We start from the raw sequence: 16,662 nt of genomic DNA, 5'->3' as shown, positions 1-16,662 counted from the left end.
GATTGATCTAACATACAGAAATACTGGGAGACCCATAACTGTGTAAAATCTAAGCCATATTTATTTTCTTGTTTCTCTTTTCACATTGTATTGAACTGTTCCGTATGTTGTTTGGAATATGTTTTAGCTTTGTCTGATTACCGTCTTCATGGTCGCAATTGACAGTGCAGCCTTCATAGGTTATTATCAACAGTTATGTGTTATATTATTTTGATATTGTCCTAATAATAGCTTGTTATTACTTTTATTTTGTGACACAAGCCACTTGCCATCAGAACTAGCACTCCTGCAAGGGTCGCAGGAGAGCTTCTGTAAAGTTTGGAAGGTAGGAGACGAGGTACTGGCAGAAGTAAAGCTGTGAGTACCGTGCGTGAGTCGTGCTTCGGTATCTCAGATAGTAGAGCACTTGCCCGCGAAAGGCAAAGGTCCAGAGTTCGAGTCTCGGTCGGGCACACAGTTTTAATCTACCAGGAAGTTTCGTATCAGCGCACGCTCCGCTGCAGAGTGAAAATCTCATTCTGGAAACATCCCCCAGGCTGTGGCTAAGCCATGTCTGCGCAATATCCTTTCTTTCAGGAGTGGTAGTTCTGCAAGGTTCGCAGGAGAGCTTCTGTAAAGTTTGGAAGGTAGGAGACGAGGTACCGGCAGAAGTAAAGCTGTGAGTACCGGGCGAGTCGTGTTTCGGTAGCTCAGATGGTAGAGCACTTGCCCGCGAAAGGAAAAGGTCCCGAGTTCGAGTTTCGGTCGGGCACACAGTTTTAATCTTCCAGGAAGTTTCATATTAGCGCACACTCCGCTGCAGAGCGAAAATCTCATTCTCGTAAAATACAGTCTGACCTGTACATGGTAATTTGTTGACAAACCGTCTTAGATGGCAGTTATCAATTACCAAGTTTGCTAAAAAAAGTGTTGAAAAACAGACTGTACTAATAATGGATTATTCAACAGCTGCTGCGGTTTTTTTTTAACGAGAATGCATCATTACAGCTGTGGCTGCACAGTATAAAGTTTATTGCATCGCGGGAAAGTTTAAATTAATAACGTGAATGAAATAGCCGATCAAGCACGTAGCGTTGTAGTCCAGTGAATGAAGGCCAAAAATGGTCGAACGTGAGAAACAATCTGTGCAGTCGCTAGGTTTTGTAAGGTAGTATGCAGGAGTGCCAAGAAAAACATCGTGGTGGTGGAGGTACACGTGAAAGTCACCTTGAACAGCCCTAAAACTGGCGCCTCTAGCGAAATGTTCCCCGGTACAAAATTGAACTCATTTAGTTATTCTCTAGGACCAATAACGTGCGCGCAGAGAGTGAGCAATGTTGAGAACCTAGCACACTGCGCATGCGCTGTAGCTTAGCTGGTCTTTGTATGACAATTTCTGGTAGTTTCCCGACTTGATGGACGACAAGAATCCCATATCAAACTGTTCCTCTCGACTTCCTCTGTGGTATGTTGCAAAAAACTGTAGTTTACACCCCGCGTATGTAGACGCAAAAGTTATTCAGAAATAGGCCGTATGGTGATCAGCATTTTTCCTCTCCCGAAATTGCCCGGAAGACATTTCTGTTGTCTTCTACCTGACAGCCTCATTACCTGCATACCATGCAGTTTGTTATGCAAATCATTTCTGTAAAGCTCGTAATCAAAACGGTTTCGTGTCTCAGAAGCATCACTGTGCTGAGATCGGTACTCGGCGGTGAGCCTGCACTGCAGTCTGAGGGTAAAGGGGCAGAATGGCGCGTGATAGCTGACGGCCGTGATGACGTCACGGATGAACACCGCCAGTCTGGCGCTGGTAAATGAGAATTTTTGTAATTTCCGGCAGCTACTTGGACGGAAGGTCCTCCAATAAAGAACGGTTCCATAAAACTCACGTATCTGGGGTTTACTGCCGTGCACAAGTACTGAAATGAGATACAGCCGTGCCGCGTTTTCATTCGTAACCGTACGCGATGAGGTGTTGCCGACTTTACGAGATCTACGTGTTTAGCAGCTGCTGAGGTTTCCATTTTCAATTATCACCAGCAGCTCATGACACGCCCTTATTATAGATGCCATAAATCTTTCGGCACAATGCGTACCTGTTATCTGAGGTGCACTAAAACGGGAGGCAACCTCTCACGCAGTGGTATAAAATTTCGCCTCGTGAAGTGAAATCCTGTGTGTTGTCGGAAGGAAAGTATATATACGCTACGGTTATCAGAGTTAAAATTAGTGACACGTGTTCAGCGCGTGCGAGAACGGAATGGAATGTCGATCCTCCTACACGTGAATCCAGTTACAGGGAGACAAAACTCTTCTAGAAACGGGATGTTTCATTTGAGATGCTGGAAACGTTATAAAACACACCATGGAACCTGTGCGGGAAGCGTTCTCTAGAAGGCCAAGTAAACCCATTAAAGAAAGCCAGTAGGGAACTAAACGGTGCGTATTGTACACAAACGCCTCCAACTTTTGCATTATGCCTGAGAATCACCGCACGCTATGTGATTTTGCTGTTGAAATGTTGCATTGTGTAAACGAACACAGCGATTTCTTCAAGGCAGTGTCGTTCAGTGACGAATCTGGCTTCCACGTCTGTGGCAAAGTTATCCGGTATAACCGTCGAAAATGGGGAAGCGAGACTCCAGCAGAAGTGACTGAGTACGAAAAGGACACACCAAAAGTTGATATGTCGTTGGGATTACATCAACATGCTGTGAATGTTCCATTTTTTTAATGGAGCGTACAGTGACGGGGTACACTTCTATGGAGACGTCGGCGAACTATCAGTTCCACAGCTGCCTCCCGACATCATTTTCGAGCAGGATGATGCCCCGCTCGACTGTCGACGGAGTGTTATCGCATTTCCGCGTGAGACATACTGAGCGTTGAACCGAAAGGAGTCTGCGGGACCCACTGCTTGCCCCATCGGTCTTCCGAACTTTCTCCGCTGAATCCAGACACTCCGGGATGATGATGTCATTGAAGCAGAGGATGACACGCGTAAAGCTGAAATACTAAATTCCTTTTTCCAAAGCTGTTTCACAGAGGAAGACCGCACTACAGTTCCTTCTCTAAATCCTCGCACAAACGAAAAAATGGCTGACATCGAAATAAGTGTCCAAGGAATAGAAAAGCAACTGGAATCACTCAACAGAGGAAAGTCCACTGGACCTGACGGGATACCAATTCGATTCTACACAGAGTACGCGAAAGAACTTGCCCCCTTTCTAACAGCCGTGTACCGCAAGTCTCTAGAGGAACGGAAGGTTCCACATGATTGGAAAAGAGCACAGGTAGTCCCAGTCTTTAAGAAGGGTCGTCGAGCAGATGCTCAAAACTATAGACCTATATCTCTGACGTCGATCTGTTGTAGAATTTTAGAACATGTTTTTTGCTCGAGTATCGTGTCGTTTTTGAAAACCCAGAATCTACTCTGCAGGAATCAACATGGATTCCGGAAACAGCGATAGTGTGAGATCCAACTCGCTTTATTTGTGCATGAGACCCAGAAAATATTAGATACAGGCTCCCAGGTAGATGCTATTTTTCTTGACTCCCGGAAGGCGTTCGATACAGTTCCGCACTGTCGCCTGATAAACAAAGTAAGAGCCTACGGAATATCAGACCAGCTGTGTGACTGGATTTAAGAGTTTTTAGCAAACAGAACACAGCATGTTGTTATCAATGGAGAGACGTCTACAGACATTAAAGTAACCTCTGGTGTGCCACAGGGGAGTGTTATGGGACCATCGCTTTTCACAATATATATAAATGACCCAGTAGATTGTGTCGGAAGTTCCATGCGGCTTTTCGCGGATGATGCTGTAGTATACAGAGAAGTTGCAGCATTAGAAAATCGCAGCGAAATGCAGGAAGACCTGCAGTGGATAGGCACTTGGTGCAGGGAGTGGCAACTGACCCTTAACATAGACAAATGTAATGTACTGCGAATACATAGAAAGAAGGATCCTTTATTGTGTGATTATATGATAGCGGAACAAACACTGGTAATTGTTGGTAAGGCGGGTACCAAGTTGAGATTCATTGCGAGAGTCCTTAGAAAATGTAGTCCATCAACAAAGGAGGTGGCTTACAAAACACTCGTTCGACCTATACTTGAGTATTGCTCATCAGTGTGGGATCGGTACCAGATCTGGTTGACGGACGAGATAGAGAAGATCCAAAGAAGAGCGCCGCGTTTTGTCACAGGGTTATTTGGTAACCGTGATAGCGTTACGGAGATGTTTAACAAACTCCAGTGGCAAACTCTGCAAGAGAGGCGCTCTGCATCGCGGTGTAGCTTGCTCGCCAGATTTCGAGAGGGTGCGTTTCTGGATGAGGTATCGAATATATTGCTTCCCCCTACTTATACCTCCCGAGGAGATCACGAATGTAAAATTAGAGAGATTAGAGCGCGCACGGAGGCTTTCAGACAGTCGTTCTTCCCGCGAACCATACGAGACTGGAACAGGAAAGAGAGGTAATGACAGTGGCACGTAAAATGCCCTCCGCCACACACCGTTGGGTGGCTTGCGGAGTATAAATGTAGATGTAGAATTTCGGTGCTTAGGCGTTTATCAAGAACATTGTTCACAGAAAGAATTTTCGCGTTGTGTTAGATTCGAGACAACGCATTTGCGCTACAGTAGTAGCCGTAATACCTGTCATGCTTATTAACATGCTAATAAAAGGTGCCCACATAGAACTGTACCACCATGCACAGAAATGTTTCAGCTCCTGTGTTCAGTGTTGGTAAAAAAAAGTTATAAAACTCAATAGGTACTGAAATATAAAGAAACGTTTTTATATACATCTAACCACACATCCTGTATATCAGAATGTCTTAAGTACTATCAATTTGAAGTTCACATTTTCTTCCAGATACTTTCATATAGTTTTCTCCATACACGACTGAAATGAGTAGACACAATCCACTCCACATTTTTATTTACATAGGTCTGAAAGAGGTCTCATACATGGTTGACTGTACTGCACTGGACGAGCGATGGGTGGACATTTAATAACTTTCGTCACTGTTCTCTCCATCACCATCTCCTTCATGCGGCTCTGTACTTTATGACGACTGACGGTGTTTCACACTCATGTAAGATATTACGGACGTGATCTGTGGTCTCTCACTCTACGGAATTGTGTGTATGATCAATCCAAGCTCGATGGGTGTAGGTCCTAGGATAAGGAAAACTATATTTGTTTATGGTTCAAATGGCTCTGAGCACTATGGGACTTCACTTCTGAGGTCATAAGTCCCCTAGAACTTAGAACTACTTAAACCTAACTAACCTAAGGACATCACGCACACCCATGCCCGAGACAGGATTCGAACCTGCGACCGTAGCAGTCGCACGGTTCCGGACTGCGCGCCTAGAACCGCGAGACCACCGCGGCCAGCAATATTTGTTTATAGCAGGTAGGAGTAGATGTAGAATTTGAAACAGTTCAGAACGAACTGTGCTACTGTGGCGATTGTCAGGAGTACGTCTGCATACTGCACAATTAACATCTGTGGACATGCATCGTACAATTCAGCGCTGGCCATGAGATGGTTAGGATCACATCTTGGAGAGTGTGTCTCTATCGACTGCATGTTTACCCAAAAACATAAAATGTCCAGTACCCTCGTTATAAGCATTTGTTTGTGTGTATTTTTAGCCTGGACATCCTGTAAAGGTGTACTGAGGAGGAGCGTCCACATGTCTTATCAGGTAAGCCATATCCAGCTGAAGAAACGAACTGATGACGAGATCCCGTAGCGGTGGCAAACTGAGGGGATGTTGATCCCTACCTTTCACCTACCGTTTCAGATGGTCCAAAATATTTTCTGTGCGACTGAAACGGAACAGTTTAGCGGGACATTCGAGATGCGATAGGGTGCCTGAGTGTTCGTCAAACCAGGAACGAACGCGTACAGCCATGTGATTACAGCTGTTTTCACGTTGGAAGATGGGAGAGTCGTCAGCGTAGTTACCATGAAGATCAAAGGGCAAAACTTGGTCACCCGGAATGCTGAAGTAAAAATTCTGGTTTACGTTCCCTGTAACCTGAATGAGAGGGACCAATTAATGGTACGAAATACACCCACGGAACTTCTCAGAACCACGTCCGATGTGAAGTATACCCTTTGCATCATCTGAAAAAGGCATTGTAAGGTACCAGATTCCAAATGTACATTGCAATGTTTGCTCAGAAATTAGTTGAGACGGATCTGCAATCACTGCCAGTTACTGTTCGCCTTCTTTCTCTCAATCTACATCATACTCCGCAGGCCACCTAACGGCGTGTTGCCGAGGGTAATTCTGGTATCGCTAACTGATGCTACCTTCCCTGTTAGACTCTAGAACGACGGTGTTAAGAATGATTGTCTCTAAGCCTCTCTATCGGCTCTAATCTCTAAGATTTTCTCCTCGCTGTCATTTAGTGAGATGTATGTGGGAGGAAATAATACGTTGTCCGAGTCTTTCCGGAGAGTGACCTCTAGAAATTTCAGCAGTAAATCTCTCCGTGACGCACAACGCCTCTCTCGGAACGTCCGTCAACAGAGTTCGTTGAACATGCCTGTAACGCTCTCTCGCCGACTAAACGAACCTGTGACGACACACGGCGCTCTTCATTGTATCTTCTCTATCTCTTATATCAGTCCTGTGCGGTAACGGTCCCAGATTTTTTGAACAATACTCAAGAATCGTTCGAAAAAGTGCCTCCTATGCCACTTCCTTCGAGGATGAGTTACATTTCCTTAAGATTCTTCCTACAAATGTCAGCTTGGTATTTGCTTTTCAAATTGTTTGTTCTATGTGGTCATTCCATTTAGGATCGCTCTGAATAGTTACTCCTAGTTTACGGGAGATACTTCCAGCAATGTCTCATCAATAGTATAGTTGTACAGTAGTCACTTTGGTTTCGTGTGTATGCCCAATACGTTACCTCTATTTACATTCAAACTGCCTATCCCTGCGCCATTTGGCAAGCCTCTCGAGAGTCATTTCGGAAATGCGAGAATTATCCGCCGTCATTTCCCTACAGCCTGGCCTCCAGATTACCTGATCTTAATCCGTGTGACATCTGGCTACGGTGTATCTGAAAAACGTTGTGTTCAGTGTTCCAATTACGGACGTAGCACAACTGAAAGCAAGCACTGCGCAAAACGTTCTGAACGTGACCCCCAAGACACTTCTATCTGTTGGGGAACATGCCGTTTCTCGATTTCAGTTTGTGGAAGAAAACGGTTGATAGCATATGAAACATGTCTTGCGCCACTCTCTTAACATTTAGAAACCTATGTTACTTTACTTTTTATTCAGTTTCTGGCTCCAGGAAAATTACAAAATTGCTTATATATTCGTGTGGATTACAGCGTAAGCAAAAATAAAAACCGATTTTTCGCATCCGATGCGGAACGATCTAGCGCTGGTGTATGGGCGTACCTAACAGTGCCACAGCTTTCGGCTGCCGAACTTTTGCAGTCAAGCAGATTGAACAGTATGGATGAAGTGATGTGTAACTCAAGTCACTGCCGTCAACAGTCATTCGTAGCCGATCCCTTTTCTGTTAAGACGCTTACAGAGCCATCTATTCGTAAAATTTTCGTTTTATTTTTGTTCCATCATGACGCTTCGTTTTTGTTCCATGATATTGTACATTCAACAGTACGTATGGTGTAATGAGCAACTAAAACCATACGTGTCGTGTTGTGATTCATCGGCGATTTATAGCTGACCCCAGCCTACCACACCTACGTTAAGACGTTTACAAATCCATCTTTCCATCTACTGTTTTTTTTTTTCGTGGTGTTTCCCCTTGTGTTAGTAAAGTTCTTTTCAAATTTCCCGTCATTCTGAGCAATTGTTGTCTTTCTACAACGGTTTGGAACTGGAACCTTTAATACGGACCACCTTTAGTTGTAAACAGGAACTGTCTTATGACGCTTTTTTAGGTGGCTTGGATTTATCTTTACATCTGTCGGTTTCGTTCCGTTAAGAGCGACGTGCTGAGTTCTGTCTGCGAGTAAGGCTTGAGTGCAGTCGCAAATTTGGCCCGATAACCGGTAAGCTCGCATTTTTTTCACTAAACGGCAGTGCGGGTCGGTGTCAAATACCTCCCTCAAATCAGGGGTCACGGTATCAACCTGAGCACCGTTGTCTATAGCGCTATAGATGTCATGAAGGAACAGAGCGAGCAGTACGCTCTCTGTTTGCAGAATCGATGTTGATATCTGTAGAGGTGATTTTCGTTTGAATCCGTTTGTCACTGATAAGACGTGACAGTTCGGGCTACAGCCCCTGTCTGCCTGAGTGCCTCTACGACGGCGTTTCGCGGCTACGAGTGGCACACCGTTCCTTGTAGGCAGTTTGGACGGTTCACGTTGATGCGACAAAAATAGGGGAACTGTTTTCACGGTGTGTCCGAGGTCACGTCCAAACATGAGAGCTGTTTCCTGCCATTCTGTCAAGTCTGCAAGCACACCCATCTCACTCTTATTACACTACTGGCCATTTAAATTGCTACACCAAGAAGAAATGCAGATGATAAACGGGTATTCATTGGACAAATATATTAAACTAGAACTGACATGTGATTACATTTTCACGCAATTTGGGTGCATAGATCCTGAGACATCAGTACCCAGAACAACCACCTCTGGCCGCAATAACAGCCTTGATACGCCTGGGCATTTAGTCAAACAGAGCTTGGATGGCGTGTACAGGTACAGCTGCCCATGCAGCTTCAACGCGATACCACAGTTCATCAAGAGTAATGACTGGTGTATTCTGACGAGCAAGTTGCTCGGCCACCATTGACCAGACGATTTCAATTGGTGAGAGATCTGGAGAATGTGCTGGCCAGGGCAGCACTCGAAATTTTTTTGTATCCAGAAAGGCCCGTACAGGACCTGCAACATGCGGTCGGGCATTAACCTGCTGAAATGTAGGGTTTCGCAGGGATCGAATGAAGGGTAGAGCCACGGGTCGTAACACATTTGAAATGTAACGTCCACTGTTCAAAGTGCCGTCAATGCGAACAAGAGGTGACCGAGACGTGTAACCAACGGCACCCCATACCCTTACGCCGGTTGATACGCCAGTGTGGCGATGACGAATACACGCTTCCAATGTGCGTTCATCGCGATGTCGCCAAACACGGATGCGACCATCATGATGCTTTCAATTTCGTGTGGTTTGCCATTCGTACACCCAGGTTCGTCGTTGAGTGCACCATCGCAGACGCTCCTGTCTGTGATGCAGCGTCAAGGGTAACCGCAGCCACGGTCTCCGAGCAGATAGTCCATACTGCTGCAAACGGCGTCGAACTGTTCGTGCAGATGTTTGTTGTCTTGCAAACGTCCCCATCTGTTGACTCAGTTATCGAGACGTGGCCACACGATCCGTTACAGCCATGCGGAAAAGATTCCTGTCATCTCGACTGCTAGTGATACAAGGCCATAGGGATCCAACACGGCGTTCCGTATTACCCTCCTGAACCCACTGATTCCATATTCTGCTAACATCTATTGGATCTCGAACGACGCGAGCAGCAATGTCGCGATACGATAAACCGCAATCGCGATAGGCTACCATCCAACCTTTATCAAAGTCGGAAACGTGATGGTACGCATTTCGTGTCCTTACACGAGGCATCACAACAATGTTACACCAGGCAACGCCGGTCAACTGCTGTTTGTGTATGAGAAATCGTTTTGAAACTTTCCTGATGTCAGCACGTTGTAGGTGTCGCCACCGGCGGTAGCCTTGTGTGAATGCTCTGAAAAGCTAATCATTTGCATATCACAGCATCTTCTTTCTGTCGGTTAAATTTCGCGTCTGAAGCACATCTTCGTGGTGTAGCAATTTTAATGGCCAGTAGTGTACTTACACGCAGCCGACTGGCGCGTTCACAGCACTCCACTGCCACGACTTCAGTTGTGGGTGGAGGGTCGCACGACCTCCTGGTACCGGTTCAACACCAGCTGCAGCGCTCCACAGCGAACTGAGTGCTGTTTACTGTGGGTGAATCACAGTTCGTCCGTTGAGCTTATGGCTCATCTCACTGACCAAGCGGCTCAGCAGTTTGATTTTAGTACCACTGAATACAAAATTAATTTTCTAATGCTGTGTCAAAAGGTCGGAGAAATACACAATGTTCCCAACGACGACGGAACATGTGAATAGGTTAAACAACTTCTGCATCTATTGACAGTGACAGTTTTCAGCAAGGGAACATTAGAATGTGAATGACAATGCAATCTGTCCTGTTCTCCTGCAACGGGACTAATGTAACTTTTAAAATTGTTCGAAAAGCCTCAATGACGAACACTGGCGCGGTCTGCGTGAATAATTCTGAACAAATTGAGAAGATGAGTGGTGAATTAGTGTTGTATGGCCCAATAGCGCACAAGACTTCTAAAATTGCTATTACTTACCTCTCTTTCTCCTCTTCGTAGTTTTCTCGATATTTTCCATTGGCACAGTATGTCTAGAAGTGTACATTTCCCTTCTCACAAGAACTGCGTAAGACGTGTGAAAAAGATAAAGAGATTAGAGACTTTATCTGCTATACAAAGATGCTGTTTAAACTCGATTCATAAAAGCAAATACTTTTTTATGTGTAATTTTTACTCTCCATAATTGACAATATAAATGTTGTTGATGATCCTAGGTAACTGAATGATACTGCCTAACGAAAATCATTATAGATGTTTATCGAAATTATATAATTAGTATGACAGATTTTTAGAATTGCAAGCTTTGGTATGAAACAGCTTACCATTACACGTTTGTGTATTTGTATTCGACCAAATTATCCTTCATACCATCTATATTAATGTAAATGAATATCAAACTTCTTGTTGTGTGATAGAATTCCATTTTAAAAAATAGAAGTGTGTACCACTCACCACTTCCGTTACACAGAGCTACTTACTTTCCAAAAATACTCAGTTATGGCCTGTTCTCGTCATCTCGTGTCCATCATACGACATTTTTACTGGAAATGGAGTTATTTTCGTGTGAGGCACGTGATTTATTCTCTTAGAGTTTTCGGGCACCGCTGTTTGTGTGACAAGAACACGTGTGTATGTGTGCATTGAACCCGCCGTAGCTCTCAGTGGTTCACAACCCCACAGCAGGCCACAGCAGTCCACCCACGCCACCGCCGCCCCACACCAAACCCAGGGTTATTGTGTGTTTCGGCCCCCCAATGAACCCCCCCCCCCCCCCCTCTCCCGGGAAAGTCTCATACTAGGCGAGTGTATCCCCAAATGTTTGCTTGGTAGTGTAATTATGGTGTACGCGTACGTGGAGACAGTGTTCGCACAGCAATCGCCGGCATAGTGCAACTGAAGCAGAATGAGGGGAACCAGCCCGTATTTGCTGAGGCAGATGCGGCACACCGTACCTCGGCACTAATCCGCCCGACGGAATCGTGCTGGAGGCCGGCACGCCTTCCCGCTCGGGAAGCAGCGTGTTCGACCGCGCGGCTAGCCGGGCGTGCTGACTAGAACACGTAGTCAGAAGTCTGATTCGGCATCCGAACGATTGCACGTACGTTTACACAGGCACTGAATAAAACGCAAACTGCAAGTTCTTCAGCAATGGACTGCTACGCAAGTTGTCTCTCGGCCCTTATTTAGACTAATTAGACAAATGCACTGAAGAAAATGGACAAAGGAGTTAAGGACTTTAGCTATTTGGAAGTTAGACCCGGGTATATGTATTTCAATATGTAGGTGTTTCCTAATGTATCAGAATACTTATTTACAGCTTTTATTTTCGAGACAAGTGAGTGGAAGAAACACAGTTTTACGAAAACTAAGGTGCTCGTGGACGGAAATCAAGTTTATTCAAATGTCTGAATACAAACTATTTGTTAACGCTAACATCGAAACATGGTAATTTAATCATTCGTTACATCTGTAAACATATTTAGTGTGCGGGGCAGACACTCAAGAACTTACTGTCGTTGCATAAAGAATATCTTGATGTGTCGGTTCCCTTAGATGAAGATGGTGTGAACTGGTGTTACGAAGACAATTCTGGTTCGTACAGTGCCTGCATGTCCATGTGATGGCTTAGGATCTCCCTTTGTGGAGATAGTCACCGGGAATTAACATTATTTTAATAAATATTTCCAAAATAAGATGTATATTATTGCTGGAGCAATTTGTGCAACATTTCTATGGATTACGCAAAATATGTGGAAGCTTGCACACATGAAAATGTTCCAAAATATTTTGAGAAGAGAAAAATATGAACGAGTGAATGATAAAGTTGTTAAAAAGCACACCGGTTTTACACGCTTGTTTCGTCAATCCTGAGTATCTGCGTTGATTCGCAGCTCTCTTTCCCGTTCCATCAACGTCCATCCCTTTCTCACCAACATTTTTACTAGTGAAGAGATCGTTGTGATGTCCAACAGATCTGAAAATATTTCCATTTACTTCAAGTCCACATTCGCAGTTATACATTTGTAGAAAACACGAGTAGCAACAAAATTCGCAGCTATCCGAAGAAACTCTTTTATTTTAAATAAAATATGGCGTTTCAGTCTTCGATCGCTATTCCTTATTTTCAGTTACCGGTTTCGGCCTAGCTGCCCATCTTCAGATCATATATTGCAGTTACAGAGTAGCTTGTCCGTACAGAACAATCGGTTCACTGTCATAAGTTGTACGGACAAGTTACTCTGTAACTGCAATATATGATCTGAAGATGGGCAGCTAGGCCGAAACCGGTAATTGAAAATAAGGAATAGCGATCGAAGACTGAAACCCCAAATTTTATTTAATGAACGATCGCGGAATTCCCATTAAGACAATCATGTCTAGTTTTGATAAACTCTTTTATTTTTATTCCAATCATCAGGTAGTCAATTACAATGTATGATGACCATTCTGAAGTTCTACAAAGTAGTAAGAGGTATCACAGTACAAACAATTTTTCAGCGACATATAAATATGGTATGGTCAGAAACTAACAAGCCAGAAAGGCTCGTCGTTTTATGTGAGAATGTGAGTACCAAATACAAACTGTTCGAACTGTCATGTTGACTTTGCACAACACTTTAGCAGACTAAGGTGCAGCGACGACAGACAAGCGTACAGCTGAGCGCGCCAGCTGCCGGCGCTGGCTCGATGAGATTGAACGCCCCTGTCTTATTATTTTCTAGGCCTCCAAGTTAATCACCATAAACCGAAATTTATTACCGTGTGTAAAATAATATGGTCTGTGGTTGGAATATAAAAAGTCCGTAAATAAGATTGTTTGTCTGGCGGCGTAACAGAGAGGTAAGCGCGCCTGGCTGCAGTGCGGAGGACACGGGTTTATTTTCCTGGTACTGCCGCGGATTTCTCTTTTGGTGGGAGCACACAGCCTCGCAATGCCAGCGGAGGAGGTGACCGAGCGAGAGGTGGGTGCTCCAAGAGCCGAGCAGCTGACAGCGGCCGATAGTTGACCCCACGACGCACGACACCGCATCTGAATAACGCCACTGTCAGAAGTTGACTCGCCTGCCGCTCAACGTGATATGCATACAAACAACGAACTTTGCAAGGCACCACATTACTGCAAGAAAGTAGTGCAAAATTCACTCCTATGTGAGAGTGTCTGTACAACAGAATGAAGTGTATTTTTCTTTTTCAATGTTAGATGGATTTTGCATGCTTATTCAAATCTTCTTTTTATATATTTATTTTTTAATGTAGTAAAATGCGACAAATAAACCCGTTAAAATGTTGAATACTACTTTGTGATTGCCTATAAGAGAGAGGAAACGGACTAAAAAAGGTCAAGAAAATAGTAATGAACATGCTTACGATGTAAACACTTAATGTGCTGCATGTTGTAGCTCCTAATTTCGTGGTTTTTGGACACTTATCGGGATACTATGAAGCCGTTTTCTATTCCAGCCGAAGCATAAAATATTAGAACAGAGATTCAGCACTACAATAAAGTGCAACACAAAATCTAAAAAAAAAAACAGTGGTCGTTGTACCTTCAATTCATATAACAAAGGAATAGCGACCTCTTAGCTGTGACACTTGCCACAAACCGGCGAAAGGCCCTTGCAGTGTGCTCTGCAGTGTCATGTCCATTGCACGTATCAGATACAAATTGTGAAGTTGCCCTTGAAATGCGTATACAGATTCCACGGTACATCTGAATGGACCTCTCTGCGTTAGCTTTGTAATGACACTTCAAAAATGCATATCTCTTGTGGGTAAACTGAACGCCTTGCTGAAGGCGAGTGATGGGGAGGCAATGTACGTTGATGACAAAAATCATGTTCTGCACAACCTAAACAAAGATGCGGTTAATCCAGTAACTTTCGGGCATGCAACCGCGCAAATAAAATTTCCTCCACTGATATTTCGGCCATCCTCAGAGTAGGTCACTCACTCTGAGGATGGCCGGACGATACGCCGCCGAAATATCAGTGGAGGAAATTTTATTTGCGCGACTGCATGCCCGAAATTTAATGGATTATTCAATACGCCGCGATAAGTTGAAAATCCACAATGATGCGGTTATTTGCGTGCGGTCGTGGTTCGAAATAAATATAAATAAATGCAGCACGGCAGTTGATCAACTAGTCTTTGCTCCTCGCGGCACGTGACGTCTTGGAGCCAGCGCTGCAGTTCCTCACGATGCTTTCGCCTTGCGCGGCGCCCTCGTGGGCGGCAGCGCCAGAGAGATCAGCTTTCTGCAGAGGACCCAGAGCACGGCCAGCGCGGCTGCGGCGGTCAGGACGACGAAGGCGACGACATCTAGCAGCAGGTACTGGTACCAGGACAGGTCCAGCGCGGCTGACCGCATGTGCGGCGCCCCCCGGTGCCGGACCACGTACTCTACCCAGGACGCCGCCTCCTCCAGCGGCGGCCGGGGCCGGTCCCGGAACAGTGCAGACAGCTGCTTGGCCCGCGTCCAGTACCTGAGACACCCACCGACAACAGGTCCAGCTTACTCTGTTAAGTTAATGCGAAAACCAGGAAAGGAATCTTTTTGAAGGTTTTGTTTCTCAGCGTACAAGAAGAGAAGAGATGGAAGAACAGGACCATTCAGGAGAGAAAACGAGAGCAAAGGAGAGTAGAGGAGGAGCACAGAGTAAAGGAGTGGAGAGGAGGATACAGGAGAGACAGACAGACTAAAGTAGAGGAGAGGACAGGAGATGGGTCGAGACGAGTTTAGAATAGAGAAAAGGAGAACAGTGGTGAGTACGAATGGGTAGAGGAGAAGACTATGGAGCAGAGGAGATGAGGACTGAATAGAAGAGAGGAGGATATAGTAGAGGAGAGAAGAGCAGAAGGGACTGGAGGACAGGAGTGGAAACTCGAGGATAGGAGAGAAGTATAGAAGGAGAGTAGAGGACAGGAGAGTAGGGAACACAGGGGAGAGGAGTGCTGTATGCACTAGAAGGGAGGAGGGTAGTGTAGAAGAGAGGAGAATAACGTAGAGGAGAGGAGAAAGGGTAAAGGAGACTAGAGGAAACTATAGCAAAAGAGCATAGAGGAGAGGAGGATGGAGCAGAGGAAAGGAGAGGAGAGGAGAAGTCAGGAGACTACAGAAGGACATAATGAAGGAGAGAAGGATGGAGTGAAGAAGAAGAGAGAAAAGGAGACTAGGAGAGAAGAAACAAAAGGAGAGGAAAATGAGGGCAAATTAGATGATGATGCTGGTGATGTTTGTATGTGGGGCGCTCAACTGTGTGGTCATCAGTGCCCATAAAAAGACCCAATTTTTACATAGTTCAATTTTTACTCAGTCCAGTCTTGCCACTGTCATGAATGATGGTGATGATGATGATGAGGAGGAGGAGGAGGATGACGATGATGAGGACAACACAAATACCCAGTCCCTGGGCAGAGAAAATCCCTCACCCCGCCAGGGATCCAACATGGGACCCCATGTCCCAGAGGCAGCAATGCTAGCCAAGGGAACAGGAATACAGATGGGAGGAAGATACAGTAAAGGAGATGAGAACACAGTAGAGGAGAGGAGAAGATAGTAGAGGAGTCTAGAGGAGAGGTGTTGAAACTAGAACAGAGGAGGATAGAGGAAAGGAGGATGGAGAAGAGGAGAGAGGATAGCTGAAGAAGACAGAGTAGAGCTGATTATAATACAAATAAAGGACTGAAGAGACAAACAAACAGTAGAGGAGAGGAGAATAGAGTAGATGAGAGGTAAAGGAGAGATGGATAAAGGAGAGGAGGAAGAAGGCAGGAGAAGAGAGGATAAACTAGGAGAGGATGATAGAGGAGGAGAGCAGCTGCTTGACGTCATGAAATTCGCTGTTTAGCATTTATTGTTTGATGTAAGGGAGAGAAAGAAGCCGTTACGTAGTAAATAAGGCCAGCACGAACAGTAAGCCATTAACTCAACGTTGTTCTCTGCCAAATGGCCAATTGTTTGATTTGCCGTGTGACAGCAGACATTGCTGTAATGAAGAATGATGAGAAGTTTTCGATTTTTTTATGATTTGGTAGATGATTTTTGCAAAAAATCATTGTATACCACTCAGCACTAATTGTTCTTCGATACTCTAAAGCATCAAGCTGTAACCAAGGAAAGAAGCGATCATTTTCTTACAAGAACTTCACGGGTGAACCACTTTTGTTTCGTTTTGTCTTGGAACATTCAAACAATTGAATGCAGATTCGTTCATGGCACATAC

The 16,662-nt window shown here is 44.8% G+C and overlaps 2 protein-coding genes across 2 annotated transcripts in view; one reads left to right on the top strand and one right to left on the bottom strand.

The window, feature by feature from the left end:
- LOC126272930 (lachesin-like) overlaps positions 1–16,662 on the top strand; it is a 2,822,604-nt gene that overhangs the window by 1,772,861 nt on the left and 1,033,081 nt on the right. The window lies entirely within an intron of this gene.
- Positions 12,816–16,662, bottom strand: part of LOC126272926 (UDP-glucosyltransferase 2-like) — an 80,720-nt gene continuing 76,873 nt past the window's right edge. The window contains exon 7 of the mRNA XM_049976215.1: positions 12,816–14,922. Coding sequence (XP_049832172.1) covers positions 14,634–14,922 — 289 coding nt within the window. The 3' untranslated portion in view covers positions 12,816–14,633. The remainder of the gene's footprint in view (positions 14,923–16,662) is intronic.

This window comes from Schistocerca gregaria, chromosome 5, assembly GCF_023897955.1.
Source record: "Schistocerca gregaria isolate iqSchGreg1 chromosome 5, iqSchGreg1.2, whole genome shotgun sequence".
Lineage (NCBI taxonomy): Eukaryota > Metazoa > Arthropoda > Insecta > Orthoptera > Acrididae > Schistocerca > Schistocerca gregaria.
This window is presented reverse-complemented; position numbering and strand designations above follow the sequence as displayed.